Raw genomic sequence first — 16,478 nt, forward strand, 5'->3', positions numbered from 1 at the left:
AGCCCAGGGCTGGAAATCTCGTTAATAAAGATAGAAAAATGGTTTACTGCATATACTTTTACTTGATTACTTTTAGTTTAATGTGACAATGTGAGGGAAGCGCCAACAGTGAATCAGATGCCAATCCGTCACAATGTTTAGAAGTTTACGTTTTGGTGGGGTAATATAGTGGATAATGCAAATAATTAACACAGTATGGGCACAATTAGAGCTTCCTCAACATTATTCACTCTTCTCACATTATATTTCAACTAAGATGAAACAAGTGGCTTTATTCTAGTATTCATTTCAGCAACATAACTAAGATAAGTAATGTCGGCTGCATCCGACACGATACGAAAATGTTTAATTGCTAAACAAACAACATAATGACGAGCAAGTCGAGTTACTGAGAGTTACTCAAAGCAACTCATGACCTCAAGATCCTACTGATCTTGTCCCACTCCTTGGTTCTATCTCTCTGTTTAGCTATTCGAAATGTATCAAATTCTCAGGGTATCCACTCTTTGCAATGTTTCATCAATCTGCATAGCGTGTTTACCTCAAAACTTGTTCATTCCATAGTAATTTTCAGGCAGCGTTTTGCCCACACAAGATCCCCCTATATAACCGATTGGAATTTGAAGAACATGTCTGTCGGTCTCATGTGCTACTACGATAATGTGACATGCTTTTGACTGTGGTGTTTCATTCGGTGTATAACTAACTACCATGCGTCTCCATTATTTTGTTCATGCTGTTGAGCTGAAATAGACCATGCTTCATCTCCATTTACAACTTGTCGATTGCGAAAGCTTTTATAGCGGCAAAGCTCTCTGTACTCAATGTTGTGAGCATCCAACTTGAGGTTGGCATGAATGAAGATTTCTCGCTCAAAATCTAATCTGCTCCCACTCAAACGTATGCACGCAGCATCCCCAAACAACAACATTGTCATCCCCATGCTGATGGGGGTTCACTTACACAGCTCCGAAGGATGTAGATAAACAATTCTTATCAGCAGGTATTTGCAATCTGACAGCCACATGGACCTCTCTCTAAGCGCATGCGACCTTACCAAACCATGCAACCTCAGTGCTCCACTGCCCCAGTGGATCCACGGAAGAGAACGTAAACAGAGAGCGTTTCCTATCCGTGGCTTTAAAAGTGTTGGTGGGCTGCTCTCTCTCTCTTCCCCCAATTGTGCAGGGGGGACGAGAGCCAGAAACGCAAACGGAAGCCAAAGCGCGACCTGTCGTCAACAAGGACCACTCGCAGCATCCTCAGTTCGAGACGGACGCTCGCGGTGAGAGATTCTTCTTCGCTTTCGTGTGGACTGGCGCCCTTGTCTGGGGTTGCGATTCGGTTTTTCGGTATTTGGGTTCTTTGCTCCGTTGTAATTTTCCTGCAGCAGGATTCGGATAGCGAGCGCCATTTTTCCGGGTTGAAGGCAAATTGTTGAATTTCGGGTGGCGCTTCTGGACAACGCTAATATCGATTCTACCCCATTACCCCGAATGCCATTTCCCCGATTGCCATCACCCTGAATTCCATTACCCCAAATGTACCATTACCCCGAATTCCATCACCCCGAATGCAATTTCCCCGAATTTACAATTATCATGACATGATGATATTGATGACATTTCCCCGCGATATTGGAATTCGGGGTAATGTCATTCGGGGTGATGGGACGTTCGGGGTTTTGGAATTCGGGGTAATGGCGTTCAGGTTAATGGCATTCGGGGTAATGGGATTCGGGGTAATGGGGTAGAATCGCTAATATCTGTAGAGCTGTAGTGGGGCGCGTGGCTAACTCGGAAGTGTTGGTGCCCCAGAGCCTGGGGCATCCCGTGTGACACGGATGCTGGGCCAAGGAAAAGTGGCGAAAAAAGGGAGACAACATACAATAGTGTGGGGAGGTAAAGTGTCAAAAAGTGGGTGAATTTTTCACGTCCTGACGTTTGCTAGCCAGCAGCAAGAATAGCGAATAATCGGAATTCTGTCTGACGGGGATAATCCGGTAGCTGGCGAGTCGTTGTCGTGGGTTTTCGTCGTCGTAGCCGTTGTCGCCGTGGATGATTTGGTCGGAAGTGAAGTTCTGCGGAAGGTAGCAGGCATCTCGCTGGATGCTGGGGAAAGCCTAGAGAATGGAAGCTGCCCCTTTCTCGTGATGCTTTGTGTTTTGTTGCAAAGTGTAGTGTAGCTTGAAGTAGATTATTTCGGAAAAACGGAGTGCTTGTTAATACAGCTGGCTGCTTGCAGATAACAAAACCAGTGTCGTAGTTCTTACCAAACCGGAAACGGGGGATAGTGAATTGTGTGGCTTCTAGTGAATCCGTATCTAAACAGCAAAGTTCAATTCATCATGAAACATCTGACATCGTTCCTAGCATTTGCCGCATGGATCCTGCTGGTCGCTGAAGCCCTTCCGGACACCATCCGAATCGGTAAGTCCACCATGAATAACATCATGCATACATTTAGGAGCAAAATCCGAATTATTGCGAGAATGATTCACACAGATTTGTCCGTCGTTATATTTTGGCATCCTCGTGTGTTTCGTCTGTGTTGCCATCGGTACCAACACAGTCACGTACTTTCAGGATTTTCGGCACATGTGGGGAATGCTGTGAAGTTGAGTAGCAAAGCGGACAATGCAAAACATGATTGCAGCGATATTTTTTTCTCGTGTAGAGATACAAAGTATAGGTACAAATTCTCTGCACAATAAACATAGAGAAACACGAGATTTGGACAACTGTTTTGCCACATGACTGTTGGTGTTTTGTGCCCCCGTTCGTTGCCTTTTCGTTGGTTGTGCTTGTAGGGCACACAGTGGTACCGACCTTGGACAATAACTTGGAAATTTACTTTCTCTTCCTTACAATTTCATGGAATGATTATTCACTTATTAGAAATATAAAGTTAAACTTCATAATCTGCAATAGCCAACTCAAACATGGTCGTGGGGGATTATTTAAAGGTTATTGACCACATAGATGACAGGTCTAGTGACTTAGTTGTGAATCAGGTTTTTCTTTATAAATTGGCCAATCATGATTCAATAATCAATCCGGAACATCCGTTATCCGAGCTGGAAGAGGGAAATAACGGGATAATTGAATTGTTTCATAAAATTCAATGCGTTCAACAAAAGCTATCTAGCAAAGCTAAAACCATTCTCGTTAACTAAAATCTGGCCCTGTTCTACCTGTGTATCAGAATTAATCTGAGTTCCTGTTGGAATATGAAATACTTGGTGATAGTAGTAATTAAAACAGCTGCATAGTATGGATTGTTTAACAGCATGTCAGATTTACGTGGTCAGTTTGGTCCACGCAACAACTCGGAACATCCGTAAAAGTGATGAAGCTGAAGGAATTACCTAAGAAATATAAGTAAAAAAAATACATCGACACGTTAATGCTTCCAGTGGAGGATTAGCCCTTTGAAGGAAGCACCACACTAGGCAACGGACTAGTATGCAACGCCCAGTGGCACAGTCGAAATACATTTCTGACGAAAAGTATTCCGAACTAAAGCGGGAATCGAACCCACATTCCTTGGAACGATGCGGCTAAATGCTTGGTAACACTAACCGTACGGTCACGAAGCCCACAGTATTTTTAGACGTTGAATCGAAAGTAGCGCTACTACCGAACATTTGAAAATAAAGGCACTTATAAGATAGAAGGTACATCAAGAGCTACTAACCTCAGCTTTTTATCCCAACATTTTTTACGTTACGTAAATCCTTAGGTACTGAAAATATCCGTATTTTCGAGAAATAAAAATAGAAATTTGATCATAGATTTCCATGACGGTTGCTCACCGGAATTTCTACAAGAAATGTTCTATGAATTCTTTCATTACTTCTCACACGAATTGGTCAAGAGATAGCTCCAGATATTTTTTCGAAAGATTAGTAAAGAAATTACTCACTGCCTACCGAAATTGCTCATAGATTTCTCTTGGAATTCGTGTACAGATATCTTCTCTCTTGTATTTTTACATTTAGAGTAAAGTGGGGCAAAAGTTTTTAGTGGAATAATCGATACTTCCAGAAAAACTACAATTTTGCTGAATAAACTTGTGTCAAAATATTTAGTAATGTTCAATTACAGATCGGACTCGATTATGCGGAATTATAGACTCGAGTCCCAGAAAGTATGGGCATGATTTTGATAAATAATATCACAATATTTTTCCACACAAATATTTTTTTTATATTTTTGTATTTTTCTTTGGGGTATTTCAAATAATGTTTGTTGAAATTTTGTTTGATAAAACAACCGTTGACAGTAAAATATTAGAATTCTTATCTAGCCAGCACAGACCCTACTTTCGAGTTTTGTTGGAACTCAACTATTAAGAAATGTTTTTATCAAAGTCCATCGGTGTGGTGAGTTCAAGTACATTGTATCGAAGATGTTCCACAAGAATTTTTGTTTTTGATTCGGCTTTGCTAGAAAATATTTGAAAAAAAAAAAAAAAAATGATAAAATTCTAAAAATCGCTAATTGTTTTTTCCATATAAGATAAATTCATGAAATCATAGATTTTCAGGTATTTTCAATATAAATTAAAACAATTCAGTTCATATGTACTTAAGTAAAATATCTATAATATTGGATAGGCAACAAAAATTGTACATTTTTACATGATTTAACGGATATACAAGGACTTAGTTTGACCATTTTAAAAATCGACCACAGCTGAAATAGGATTTTGAGTTTCTATTAAAATTTCATATACTTAAGTTTACGATTTTCAATAAAATAGATGATGGTTTGATCATTTATCGTATCAGCAATGATAAATATATTTTTCAGATTTTTATTGTACGTACTTTATAGTCTAGCACAAATTTTGTACAACAGAGTCGCTCAGATATAACGCGATTTGTGCAAACCTGATAAGAGGAGCTTCCATAAATGTTACACCATATACAAACAGGTAGCGGAAAAATTACTAAAAATTCAAAATCTGCTCTTAATAAGTGCGAAAATAATATGCGTGAAAATCAGATTTTTATCTGCACTAGTTTCGAAATGGCAGTATGGTAAAGTCGTGCCCATACTTTCTGGGACATCCTATAATTTAGTATGAAGTGATATTTCATTCGGCCGGCAGAATGGTCAAGTGCAAGCGCGTGAATTTTTTAATAGTGCTCGCATTCGATTCAGTCCTGATTTTGTTATAGAGACTAACAATTTATAGGAAGAATAGTCCATATAGTGGTATTGTGCAACAGGAGCCGCGGCTGGATCTAGCGAGAAGAGGTTGGATTTGCGGAGGAACCCGTTTTGCATGCAGTTATCCAAGGAAGCAAATAGGATTGAAGTTTCTACTCCTCTATTTCTCTTGTGTGCTAAAGTGCTTCCCAATGCTGGAGTAAGAATTTGGTGAGGTCTTTCCTACATTATATTCAATGTTATATTTATTTATTCGTTAAACAAACTATGAATGATTCGTCACTATAAGTGTCGGCATAAGCCCTTATTCCTGTTTTATTAGAAGAGACAGATGTACCTATTTTTTTTTAATTTATTTTTCACAATTACTAAACTGAACTTTGAATAGTTTGACATTAAAAATGTCGACGCACTGATTGATAACTTTTTAAATTGAGGCTACATGAATCGCATCACTTACCAAGGTGATCATGTAGCTTTTGAACCCCTTCCACTAACAAAAACTCCTTCCTGTGAAAACCATGGAAATACAGAGGTGATTTCGGTTTCTAGTAGCAATGGGTGCCACACTAACATTCCTTCCCTTCTCCGATGACCGTAAGGACGTGGCCAGCGCCGTTATTGATGTTACTAAGTTTGGAGTTTTCGAAATTGTACATTGAAGATGATATGCTACTCCCAAGCTGCATTTGTTTGTTCCCTGTACAATTTTGATTATCTCGGTCAATCACAGACTAGCAACTACGACTTGTACGGTCATCAATGCTTATGCTTATTAATTTGAGATAATTTAGTATTGCAATATACAATATGAATGCTTTAGCAGTTTTGGACGTAGGTAGGAAAAGAGGGGTTTGAAAGAGGTTTTTTTTGTGTATGCTGGTATATTTTTCTTCTCAAGACCCCTAATGCTCCTATAGAAATAATTTCTGGATACGCCCCTGAGTCATATAAATAAAACAACAAAAAAAGATAATAGTTAAGTTCTTTCATCGCAGATTTTAATTTTTCCTTTAGTGATTCGATTATCCGGAGTGAGAAAAAATCGATACTCCGGATAATCGAGTCCAACCTGTATAACAGATAATTCGAATCCACTGTGGGGGAAAGATTTGCTCACTGAAACACAAAATATCGATACTTATATGACTGGCATACTTTATACCAGCCACAAACTTATGTTTGCAGAACCATACACACTAAATTTTCATCAAAATATTGTCCAAAATTAGGTTTGGACACGGAAAACAAAATGCTCCCAAAATTTGAGTTTTAACCCAGGGGTGTGACTAAATCTCAAAAATCAGACAAAATGTTATTTTGGACTTAAACCAACGAAAAACACTTGAACATGTAGAGATTCAAAATTTTCCAAAGGAATCTATAAAATATTAGCGATTATCCAAAAGAATGTCGGGATAAAAGTTTGTACAGATATTATAAGATTAATTATTAGAAGAATTGCAAAAAAAAAAACATGGACAACTGGGATAACATCTGAAGAAATTCATAATTGATTGCACAGAACAGTTCCATGAAGAACTATTGAAAACATTTGGTTGCTTTTAGAAGAATCATGAAAAATCCAGTAGAAATCTTTATTAATAATTGAATGAAAGGTTTTCTGCAGATATTCTTTGAATCTCTAAAAATAAACTTATAGCAATTCCTCGAGAAATAATTGGAATAAATTTTGAGAGAATTTTTGAAGAATACTTTTCCAAGTTTCTTTTCGTATTCAAAAGAAAAAATTGTAAAAAAACTCTACACATGAATTTTTAAAGAAACCTTTCCAGGCACTCTTTCATTGAATCCACAAAAGAATTCTGCACATATTCACAAAAGAGAATATTTTGTATATTCGTTGTAGTAATTCCTTAAAATCTTATTTAGAAATGAATTTCTTCTTCTTCTTTTAAGGTTTATGAATAATGCTTGGTAAATTCTTGTGGGATCCTTGTAGCATTTTCTGAAGAACCTAAGAAAATAGAAGTCTGTATCTGTATTTTCAATGATTTGCATTAAGCTCTCTAAGTATTTCTACGAAAATTTGTTGGAGAAAGACCAGCCGGAATAAATGATATAAACTTTAGTGGTCGTAGATAGCCGAAGCCGTAAACGAGCAGCTATTGTGCAAGACCAAGCTGAGGGTGGTGGGATCGATTGCCAACGGTCGAGGATCTTTTCGGTTTCTCGATTTCCTAGTATATGGAGCACACGAAAGTACATGCTAAAACTGTCAATTGGCAACGAAAGCTCTTAGGTCATAACTTGGAAGTGTTCATGAGCACACTAAGCTGAGAAGCAAGCTCTATCCTTTTAGATACATAACGCCCGAAAAGAAGAATAAGAAGGTAGACTAGGAAGGTCTAAGCCTCCTCTAGAATGTTTTGAGCCTCCCACCTAGGATTTAAAACTTATAAGCTAAGTATGGACGTTGATTAAAGAATTTTTAGTTCGGATGGGTCAAGCACCCCTACCTTTGATCTGGAGTAACGCTTCAGCGTATCCTTCCAGTTTTGGCCACCTTCTGGATACTAGGTTCGCCGTAGACCTGGGCGAGCTCGTGGTTCATCATTCTCCGCCACACACCGCTCTTCTACACGACGCCGAAGATCGTCCTAGGCAACCAGCGTCCACGGCATAGTCCACGTTTCATACCCGTGGAGATCTACCGGTCTAATGAGCGCTTTGTTCGTTGCTCTAATCAATCTTGTGAGCTTCATGGGAAAGCTGTTCTCGTCCATGATCTTCCATAGCTCTACACGTTCAATACTGTCGTATGCCGCTTTGAAATCGATGAACAGGTGGTGCGTAGGGACCTGGTACTCACGGCATTTCTGAAGGATATGCCGCACGGAAAAGATCTGGTCCGTTGTCGAGCGGCCGTCGAGGAAACCTGCTTGATAACTTCCTACGAACTCGTTTGCTATAGGTGATAGACGACGGAAGATAATCTGGGATTGCGCTTTGTAGGCGGCGGTTAGGATAGTGATTGCATGATAGTTTTCACACTCAAGTTTGTCGCCTTTTTTGTAGATATAAGCATATAATGTCTTGCTTCCATTCCTCCGGTAGCTGTCCCGTCTCCCAGATTCTGACTATCAGCCGATGCAGACAAGCGACCAATCTCTCCAGGCCCATCTTGATGAGTACGGCTCCGATACCATCCTTACCAGCGACCTTGTTGCTCTTGAGCTGTTGAATGGCATATTTAACTTCTCCCATAGTAGGAGCTTTTTGGTTTCCACTGTCCGCAGTGCTGACGTAGCCATCACCTTCGCTGTTTGACCTTTTATGCCTGTGTCCTCGGCACCATTCAGGTGTTCATCGTAGTGCTGTTTCCACCGTTCAATCACCTCGCGTCCGTTCTTCAGAATACTCTCATCCTTATCACTGCATATTTCAGCTCGTGGCATGAAGCCTTTGCGGGATGCGTTGAGCTTCTGATAGAACATCCGCGTTTCTATGGCACTCCATCTCCAGCATACTGCAACTCCATCTCATGGTATTCCACCTCTTCCAGGCGACGCTTTTTGTTCAGGAATAGGCGGGTTTGCTGTTTTCGCTTCAGTGTGTATCGTTCCACGTTCTGTCGCGTACCACGCTGCAGCATTGCAGCCCGCGCTGCATTCTTCTCCTCCAAAACCTCCTGGGACTCCTCGTCAAACCAATCGTTTCTTGAACTCCGTTCCACGTATCCGACAATGCTTTTGGTAGCGTCTTTAATGGCTGGTTTGACTGTCCTCCGGCAGTCCTCAAGAGGGGCTATATCAAGCACGCCTGCATCCGGCAACGCTGCCTTAAGATGCTGCGCGTACGCATTGGCGACATCTGCTTGTTTCATTCGCGCTAGATTGTACCGAGGCGGGCGTCGGTACCGTACATCGTTGATGACGGATAGTTTCGAACACAGTTTCACCAGGTAGTGGTCATAGTCAATGTTTGCGTCGCGATAGTATCTGACATCGTTTATGTCGGAGAAGTGCTGTACGTGGTCGATTTGCGAATGTGTCTACAGTAGAAGCATTAACCTAAGAATGCTAATGTTGCTGCTGTTCGTGTTACCAACATCCAGTTTGCCACGAACTGACAGCGTGAGTACCGGGCCTCAAAGTGTCAGATTAATTATAAAAACCAAAACAACGACTTAGTATTGAACAAACTATGAAAAACCACATTTTAAGGTAATAATAAATAAAATCAGTTTTGTGACAACAACGCCACTAGCGTTCTGCTACTAATATTTCTGTTGTGTAAAATCATGCACATGAAGGAAAAACCAGAAATGTCGCAAATTTACACGTCACATCGTGTAAAGTCACAATAACATCATGTAAGTTTCCGCTAAACATCGTGTTATCTAGCATGGACTCTAACTGATTACGCGACAATGTCGATGTAATTTTACGACATATATGGCATTCCCTTTATGTGCATGATTTTTCGCTGAAATTTACATGGATTTTTCTTTCTGCGCGAAGAAAATCCGTGAAATCTACTATTTTACCAGAAGAAATTCGTGAAACAAACAATTTTACTGTAAATATGTGAAATACTAACGATCAGTTCGTTAACAGCACTCACAGATAAAAATAATTAAATTTCCATGTAGCGTAAACATAAGAAGATAGTAAAAGTAAACCAAATTCATTTTTTGTTATACCATCACGTTTGATTTTCAACTAAAGATGCTGGAATGTTACAGGATCGTGTAAATTTAAAGTGAATTCGATTGAAAAATAAGCGATTTATCGTTGACATTTCAATTTATTTTGATGCTCCAAATATGTGCACGAAAATAAACTGTAATTTATAACATATTTTTAGCTGTGTTATTTTCACCAAACTTTGGTGAAATCGTGTGAAAGCCGCTCTGGCAGATATGAGTTTTCTTTTGTTTCAGTTTTTGCACACCATTAACAAGCAGTGAAAGCTGGCTTAGTGGTAGCAATCCTGCTTCCTGATCGGTAGGTCGGGAGTTTGGTTCCCGGTCGGGCCATTTCCTTGTTTTTCTTTATGATTTTGTGCAAAGATTTTACAGATTGTTCGGTAATTTTTCAGAAGATTCGTGAGAAATAATTCCAAAGCATCCTGCGGGAGATTTTGTCTAGTTTAATAGAATAGCCAGATTGAAAAAGATGAATATTGGCCGTAAGAGTTGTAACGAATTTCTGTAGGGTTCATTGAAAGCTAAAATGTATAGTGAATGTTAATCTTTACTTTTATCAGCGTTGTGAAAAACTCAAATTCTTAAGGGGGTTGTGTATCAAAACTCCTCAAAATTGAACAAAATAATATGTGTTCCGAACCAATCCACTTTTTTTAAATGAACATGACAAATTTGGATGAACTGCCTCAGTTTTGTTTGATATTGTGCGTTTTTAGAAGGTCTCGATCCCTCCCAAGTACGACACAAGTTACATGAAATTAAAAAGTTTGACTAAAAAATCATAGCTCAATGCAAAGTTTATGTATTCAGTGCTACTTTAGAATTGTATAATAAACATGACCAGTAGCGCAACCAGGATTTAGCTTTAGGGTGGAGGGGGAGCAAAACGGCGGTGAAAGTGCAAAAATCTAAATAAATTTATACATTAACATTCAAAGAGCATGAAACAACATCTGCAAGCTTTACTTTCTCTCATCCACTCCAGGTATACTTTTTTATGAAAACTTTCACCACTAGTTGAAGGGGGTCTGTTTGAAACTTTCCAACATTTTCTGAAGTACGCCTGTGTTGGATGGATCAAAAATAAGTATGAAATCTATAGTAATAAAAGTAAATAAGTATGAAATCAGATAGCAATGAATAAATGAAAAAAAAAAAAATCTTCATCCTTCATGAAATTAAAAGTTCGTCTGGCAAAATAGGGAACCACTACTTTCAGTGCGCATCGTATCTTCGTGCTGTTCGTACACGAATTCTCTCTGCTCTTGGAAGTTTTTAAAAAACTACCTAAAGCAATAAAACAGTACTTTTCAGTGCTTAAAACAGTACTTTTCAGTGCTAAATTTAAAAACGGTACTTTTCAATGCTACTAAAACAGTATTTTCAGTATTATTTTTTCTACTATTGATCCCTTTACGATCCTTGTTTGGACCCGTGCCTTCGATTTTTCGTTGGACCCGTTGGCGAAAGCTAGCGGTGGTAATCCTTCTTGAACACCGTCTTGGGGAAAAACCTCTCGAAGGTCACGTCTTCTTTCTTTTGTTCATAACATCCTTCCAAAAAAGTGGGATTAAAAACTGTCACTAAACGTGGCAAGAATGGAAGAAAGAACGTTTTTCCGGAATGCGAACTTTCTTCCAAGGGTGAAATGGATAATGTTATTAATTGCATCGAAATGAGCAATCAGTTCGATGCTCTAGACAAATTTTCCGAACACCATATCAAAGCAGCCTCTAGCCCAGGCTCTTTCATTCAAGTGAGGAAGCAAAGAGTGCCGCCTATCGTGGTCAGTTGTTCCGAATTTGGGGGATTTATGCAGGAAATCTTGGACTCCATTAGGGTAATCAAGGTTTCCTTCCAAATCGCAAAGAAAGGAGACTGCCGAGTTTTGCCGGAAACTTTTAGAGATCGCGAACTTTTTCTCAAACATCTTGAAGAGAAGAAGCACAAATGTTTTACTTATGACGAAAAAACTGAAAATTTGTTCAAAGTCGTCTTGAAAGGTCTCTCAAGTGACTATAATTCACCTGAAGAGATCAAAAATGGACCAAAAGATTTACTTGAATTTTCCCCAGTCCAAGTAATCATCATGAAAAAGGGAACTTAATCTGGCATTGTTCGGGAAGGATTTTCTCAAGAATATTATTTAGTTCACTTTATCAAAAAAGATTCAAATAATATTAAAGCTTTAGGAAAAGCTAGACTTATGTTTGATGTTCGTGTGACATGGGAACATTTCCAGAAACCTGGAAGAAATTACCAGAGCCCCAATCAGTGCCGTCATGGTGCAAAAAACTGTCGCATGGATGCTTATTGCATGATTTGCGGATGTTCTTATCACGCTAAAGACGATACCGATAATTTCATATGCGCCAATTGCGGGGCAATCATAAGTCAAATTTTTGGTCTTGCCCTTTGCGTAGGCGAGTCGTCGAGGCTCGTGCCAGGAAGATGAACAGTAATGTCCGTTACGATAACGATCATTTCCGGAATTTGCCTGAGTATCGAATAATGCTCATTTTTCAGTTAACGATCGCTTGAATAGGAATCATACCCATCAGGAAGATTATAACCATGCTCAATAACAAACTAATTCTAATCCGTCGGGTAGCCATTCGAATCTTTTAATTTCGAATGTATCTACTCAAGGAAAATCCTTTGCCGATATCGTAGCGGGTAATTTGAACTCCTCCCCTTGTCATACTATGAGTCCCCTTTCTAATTGTTTCAAATCAAATAAAAAAAAACCCTGCCGCCACAGAAAACTTCTACTCCGCCTCTTCGTCTACCGAAAATTCTAACGGGAAATCATCAGATAATGTACCCACTTCAAGTGATATGTTTGCCTCTGATTTTAATTTTCTAACTGAACAATTGAATCTAATGATTGATGCAATGTTCAAAGCCACCACTATGACTGAAGCAGTCCAAGTTGGTATAAAATTTACTAATCAAATTGTTATTGGATTACGTTTTTCCAATGGATCCAATAAATAATAATTTAAATATTTTAAATTGGGATGATCGTTCTCAGAATGGTAAAGAGGACGAGCTATTCAATTTTCTTACAGCTAATAACGTGCATATAGCAGTTATTACTGAAACATATTTTAAACCTGGATCCAAACTAAAAATAGATCCTAATTTTTTTGTTTATCGTAATGATCGACTTGATAGGGCATGTGGGGGAGTTGCAATCATCATTCATAGACGTATAAAACATCAACTTTTTTTTTGTCATTTGAAACCAAAGTTTTTGAAACTTTGTGTATTTCTGTTGAAATACAGCTTGGTAAATATACTTTCATAGCTGCCTATTTGCCTTTTCAATGCACTGGACAGCAAGTTAATAATTCATTTTTTTTTGTCATTGGTTACTTTAATGCCAAACATCGGTCATGGAATAATTCTCATAAAAATTCCAACGGCAGAATTTTATTTGATGAGTGCCCTTCAGGATATTTCTCAATTGAATACCCTGATAGCCCTGTTTTTCCTCTTCTAGAAATCCATGTACGACTGATTTGGTCTTAACCGACTCTAGTCATCTTTGTAGCCAACTGATTACTCATGCTGATTTTGATTCTGATCATGTCCCTGTTACATGTCAAATATCCCATGAAGCGATTCTCAATCCAAAATCCTTTTGAAAATTATCAAAAAAACCTCAGAAGCCAATACCGGCATTGAAACAGGGAAAACAAATTATTACTAACTAATTGCGAAAAAGCTCAAAAACTTGCTATGCAGTTTGAAAGTGCGCACAATTTTAATGTAGGACTTACTAGCCCAATCAAGTTACTCAGGACATCGAAAATATTCTCAATCAAGAGAACGTTTTCGAAAATGTCTGGGAGACTGATTTGGAAGAAGTGAGAACTATTATTAAAAAAATCAAAAATATGAAAGCTAAAATTAAAAAACATCAATTTTCCACCATACATTGTTAGAATCAACCGAAATTATCTGGTTTATCAGAATCCAAGCCTGAAAGTCTTCCTGTAAGAGCTGGTGTTCCTCAAAGCAGCATTTTTGGGCCAAGGAATGGTACACAAATTAAGTCACGCTAAATATCAACTTTTTTGACCCCCTCCCTCCCTTTGTCACACTTTTTGTATGAGTACCCCGAAAATTTTGTAAGGCTTGTCTCGCTTGGCTCGACCCCTTCCCCCCCTTGGAGCGTGACGTAATTTGTGCATGACCCCCAATATTATACAATATTTTTACAGGTATGTCAGCCTGAGTTACCTCAGGGATGTCAAAAATCTTTGTTTGCGGTTGTCGCAGGCCTCCCCGCCAAAGGACGAAGTCTGCGTGTCGTCTGTAGTAATTACAAAAAAGTTTGGATATTTTTCCTTCATACTTGCAAAAATGAAAAATTTCTCATAATGCTTTCAAAACTTATGTTATAATATTCTCACACGATAATGGTGAATGAAACAGTCAATGACAGTCTGTCACCATTCCATCCCTAGATGTTTCCCCAGCAATGTGGAGATTTTCAAGAACCGCATTCAGTCGCATAAATTAGGTGCCCTTTTTGAGTCCGTTTTTTTCCCACTGTGCATTGGGGCCAATGTTCAAAGCTCCACTTCTTGATGCTATTTTGTTGCTCGTCCGTTTTGCTGCTGGGGAAAGCTTTTGGCGACAGCCACGCTATGAAAAATTATACTTTTTGATGGAACCGTAGCAAATCGTCCGGAATGATGAATTGATGGAGGAAGATAGACGTCGGACTCTCTGGTTCTAGTAGGAGGCAGACGCGTCTACGAGATGTGGAGGGAAATGCTTTATTGCCACCATAAGTGCCTATGAGCGATGATGTGTGCTATGCGGTTGGTTAGTAGAGGGGGTGGCAATTGGCGGAAAGAAGCTTTGTGATTTCACTTCACATACTACCGACGCGGCGAGGACTTACTCGATGGGTTGAGAATGGTGGGAAACAGTTTCCTTGAATTATGATTTGGAATATTCATTACTGGTTGATGAATTGGAAATTTTCCGGCGAAATATATCGTTCCTCTTAACTTTGAAGCAGTGTCGTAAATTTGCCAATTTGCATACTGATGATGGCGTGCCCTTTACGGAAAGACGTGATCTTCTCGTGCTCCTTGTGCGAGTGAAGGATATTCATGATCTCATCGACAAATTTAAATTAGTTGATGAGATTTTCATCGAATACAATGATGAAGGCAAATTACTCAAACACACGATACATTTTGAAGGACAGCCTCAAACATTATTTCAATACTACTTTTCGGCTGCAACAGGCCTAGTTCGGTTTGGATCATTTCCGAACTACTGAACTGAGCGAGGACTTTGTTCTGGCCTGTGTTCTAGCAGGATCAACCTGAGTTCCTTACACTATGCGATTGAATTACATAAAGATATAGTTTTACTCCTCCGATTTTTTTTAAATTTCTCTAAATGTACCAACATTTTTTTTCAAGAAACACATCCAAAGATTCTGCCGAAAACATGAACTTTTTACAATAATTTGTGCAAGTTAAGTTCGAGGAGTTACTTGAGGAATTTATCGTGAAACTCGAATTGAATTATCTTCCGAGATTCCTTCAAATGAATTTTTCGTGAATCTTTTTAGGCATTTTTTCCTACAGGGAAAAATTTATAATTTCCTTCCACAGAGATGGACGAAAGATCTTATTGATAGTGAATTTAGAAATGCATATGTGAATTTATTAAAAAAAAAAAAACAATGGTTATAAATTAATATTGGTACAGCATACAACATGGCCGGCCTGGAAAATTATTTTAAAATCAAAAGCGAGACATTAAAATGATTCAGTTTGTAATTCATGTTGAAAATTTATAAGCTGGAGAAATATTTCATTTTTTCAAGTTTGAAGAAAACATTTTCAACTTTTTTCCAACCAATTTTGGTTCACACTAGAGTGTCCCTTTCCCAGCCATTTTTGTTGTCTCGGGATTCGGAACAAAAATATTAGCTTGTCCCGGGATTTCCCAACTTTTAAATAAAACTAGTATTTTGGTTGAAATATAAATATCATTAAACCATTATTTATGAATTATTTTGGTTAAGCAATTCACAGACCACGAGAAAGAGACATAAGATTTTGTATGAGACATAGTTTCATTGAAATTTCCCGATTGATTATCGATTTAACTGAAATTTAAATAATGCTTGCAGCCTCTATAAAAAATCTTCGTTCCTTTCATATAGCCAACACACGGTGCTTCCATGACCGTTATTATCAGAAAAAAAATCTCCGTCAAATCAATGCTCACCAGTCATTTTCTATAGCTAATCAACATATTTGAGCAAAATAAAATCACTCTTTTGGTTGTATTAGTTCACAAATTCAAAGGAATTCTGCGGAGTTTTGAATGAGAAAATTAACAAAATTTGGAGTTACGCGCTCGTTTGCCAGTGAAACCCTTGAAAACACTAAATAGATTATTTGGACATTCCAATACCGTTATTCATGTTCAAATATTTTAAATAATACATTGCCCTTGCATGCCGCAAAAGTCTTTCACAATTACCTGTTTTTTAATGGGCTCAAGTGCTATAAGGCATTACGGAGCCAATTTTATCACGTAACAAAATTAGTTTTTGTAGCACAATATTCTGGAAACTTTGGTGAACC

At 38.4% G+C, this 16,478-nt stretch overlaps 1 protein-coding gene across 5 annotated transcripts in view; it reads left to right on the forward strand.

Annotated features, from left to right (window-relative positions):
- Nucleotides 1-1,259: 1,259 nt before the first annotated feature.
- Nucleotides 1,260-16,478, forward strand: part of LOC5574988 (glutamate receptor ionotropic, kainate 2) — a 605,301-nt gene continuing 590,082 nt past the window's right edge. For 3 of the 5 annotated variants that reach the window (XR_002499922.1, XM_021841970.1, XM_021841991.1), the window contains exon 1: nucleotides 1,762-2,429. Coding sequence is in view for 4 of the 5 variants with exons in the window: in XM_021841970.1 (XP_021697662.1) it covers nucleotides 2,348-2,429 (82 nt within the window). In the remaining variant the exon portion in view is untranslated. Of the gene's footprint in view, nucleotides 1,353-1,761; nucleotides 2,430-16,478 lie in introns of those variants that run through there. The other 2 variants (XM_021841975.1, XM_021841984.1) reach the window with 2 other exon arrangements.

The sequence above is a fragment of the Aedes aegypti genome, chromosome 1 (assembly GCF_002204515.2).
Source record: "Aedes aegypti strain LVP_AGWG chromosome 1, AaegL5.0 Primary Assembly, whole genome shotgun sequence".
In the NCBI taxonomy this organism is placed as follows: domain Eukaryota; kingdom Metazoa; phylum Arthropoda; class Insecta; order Diptera; family Culicidae; genus Aedes; species Aedes aegypti.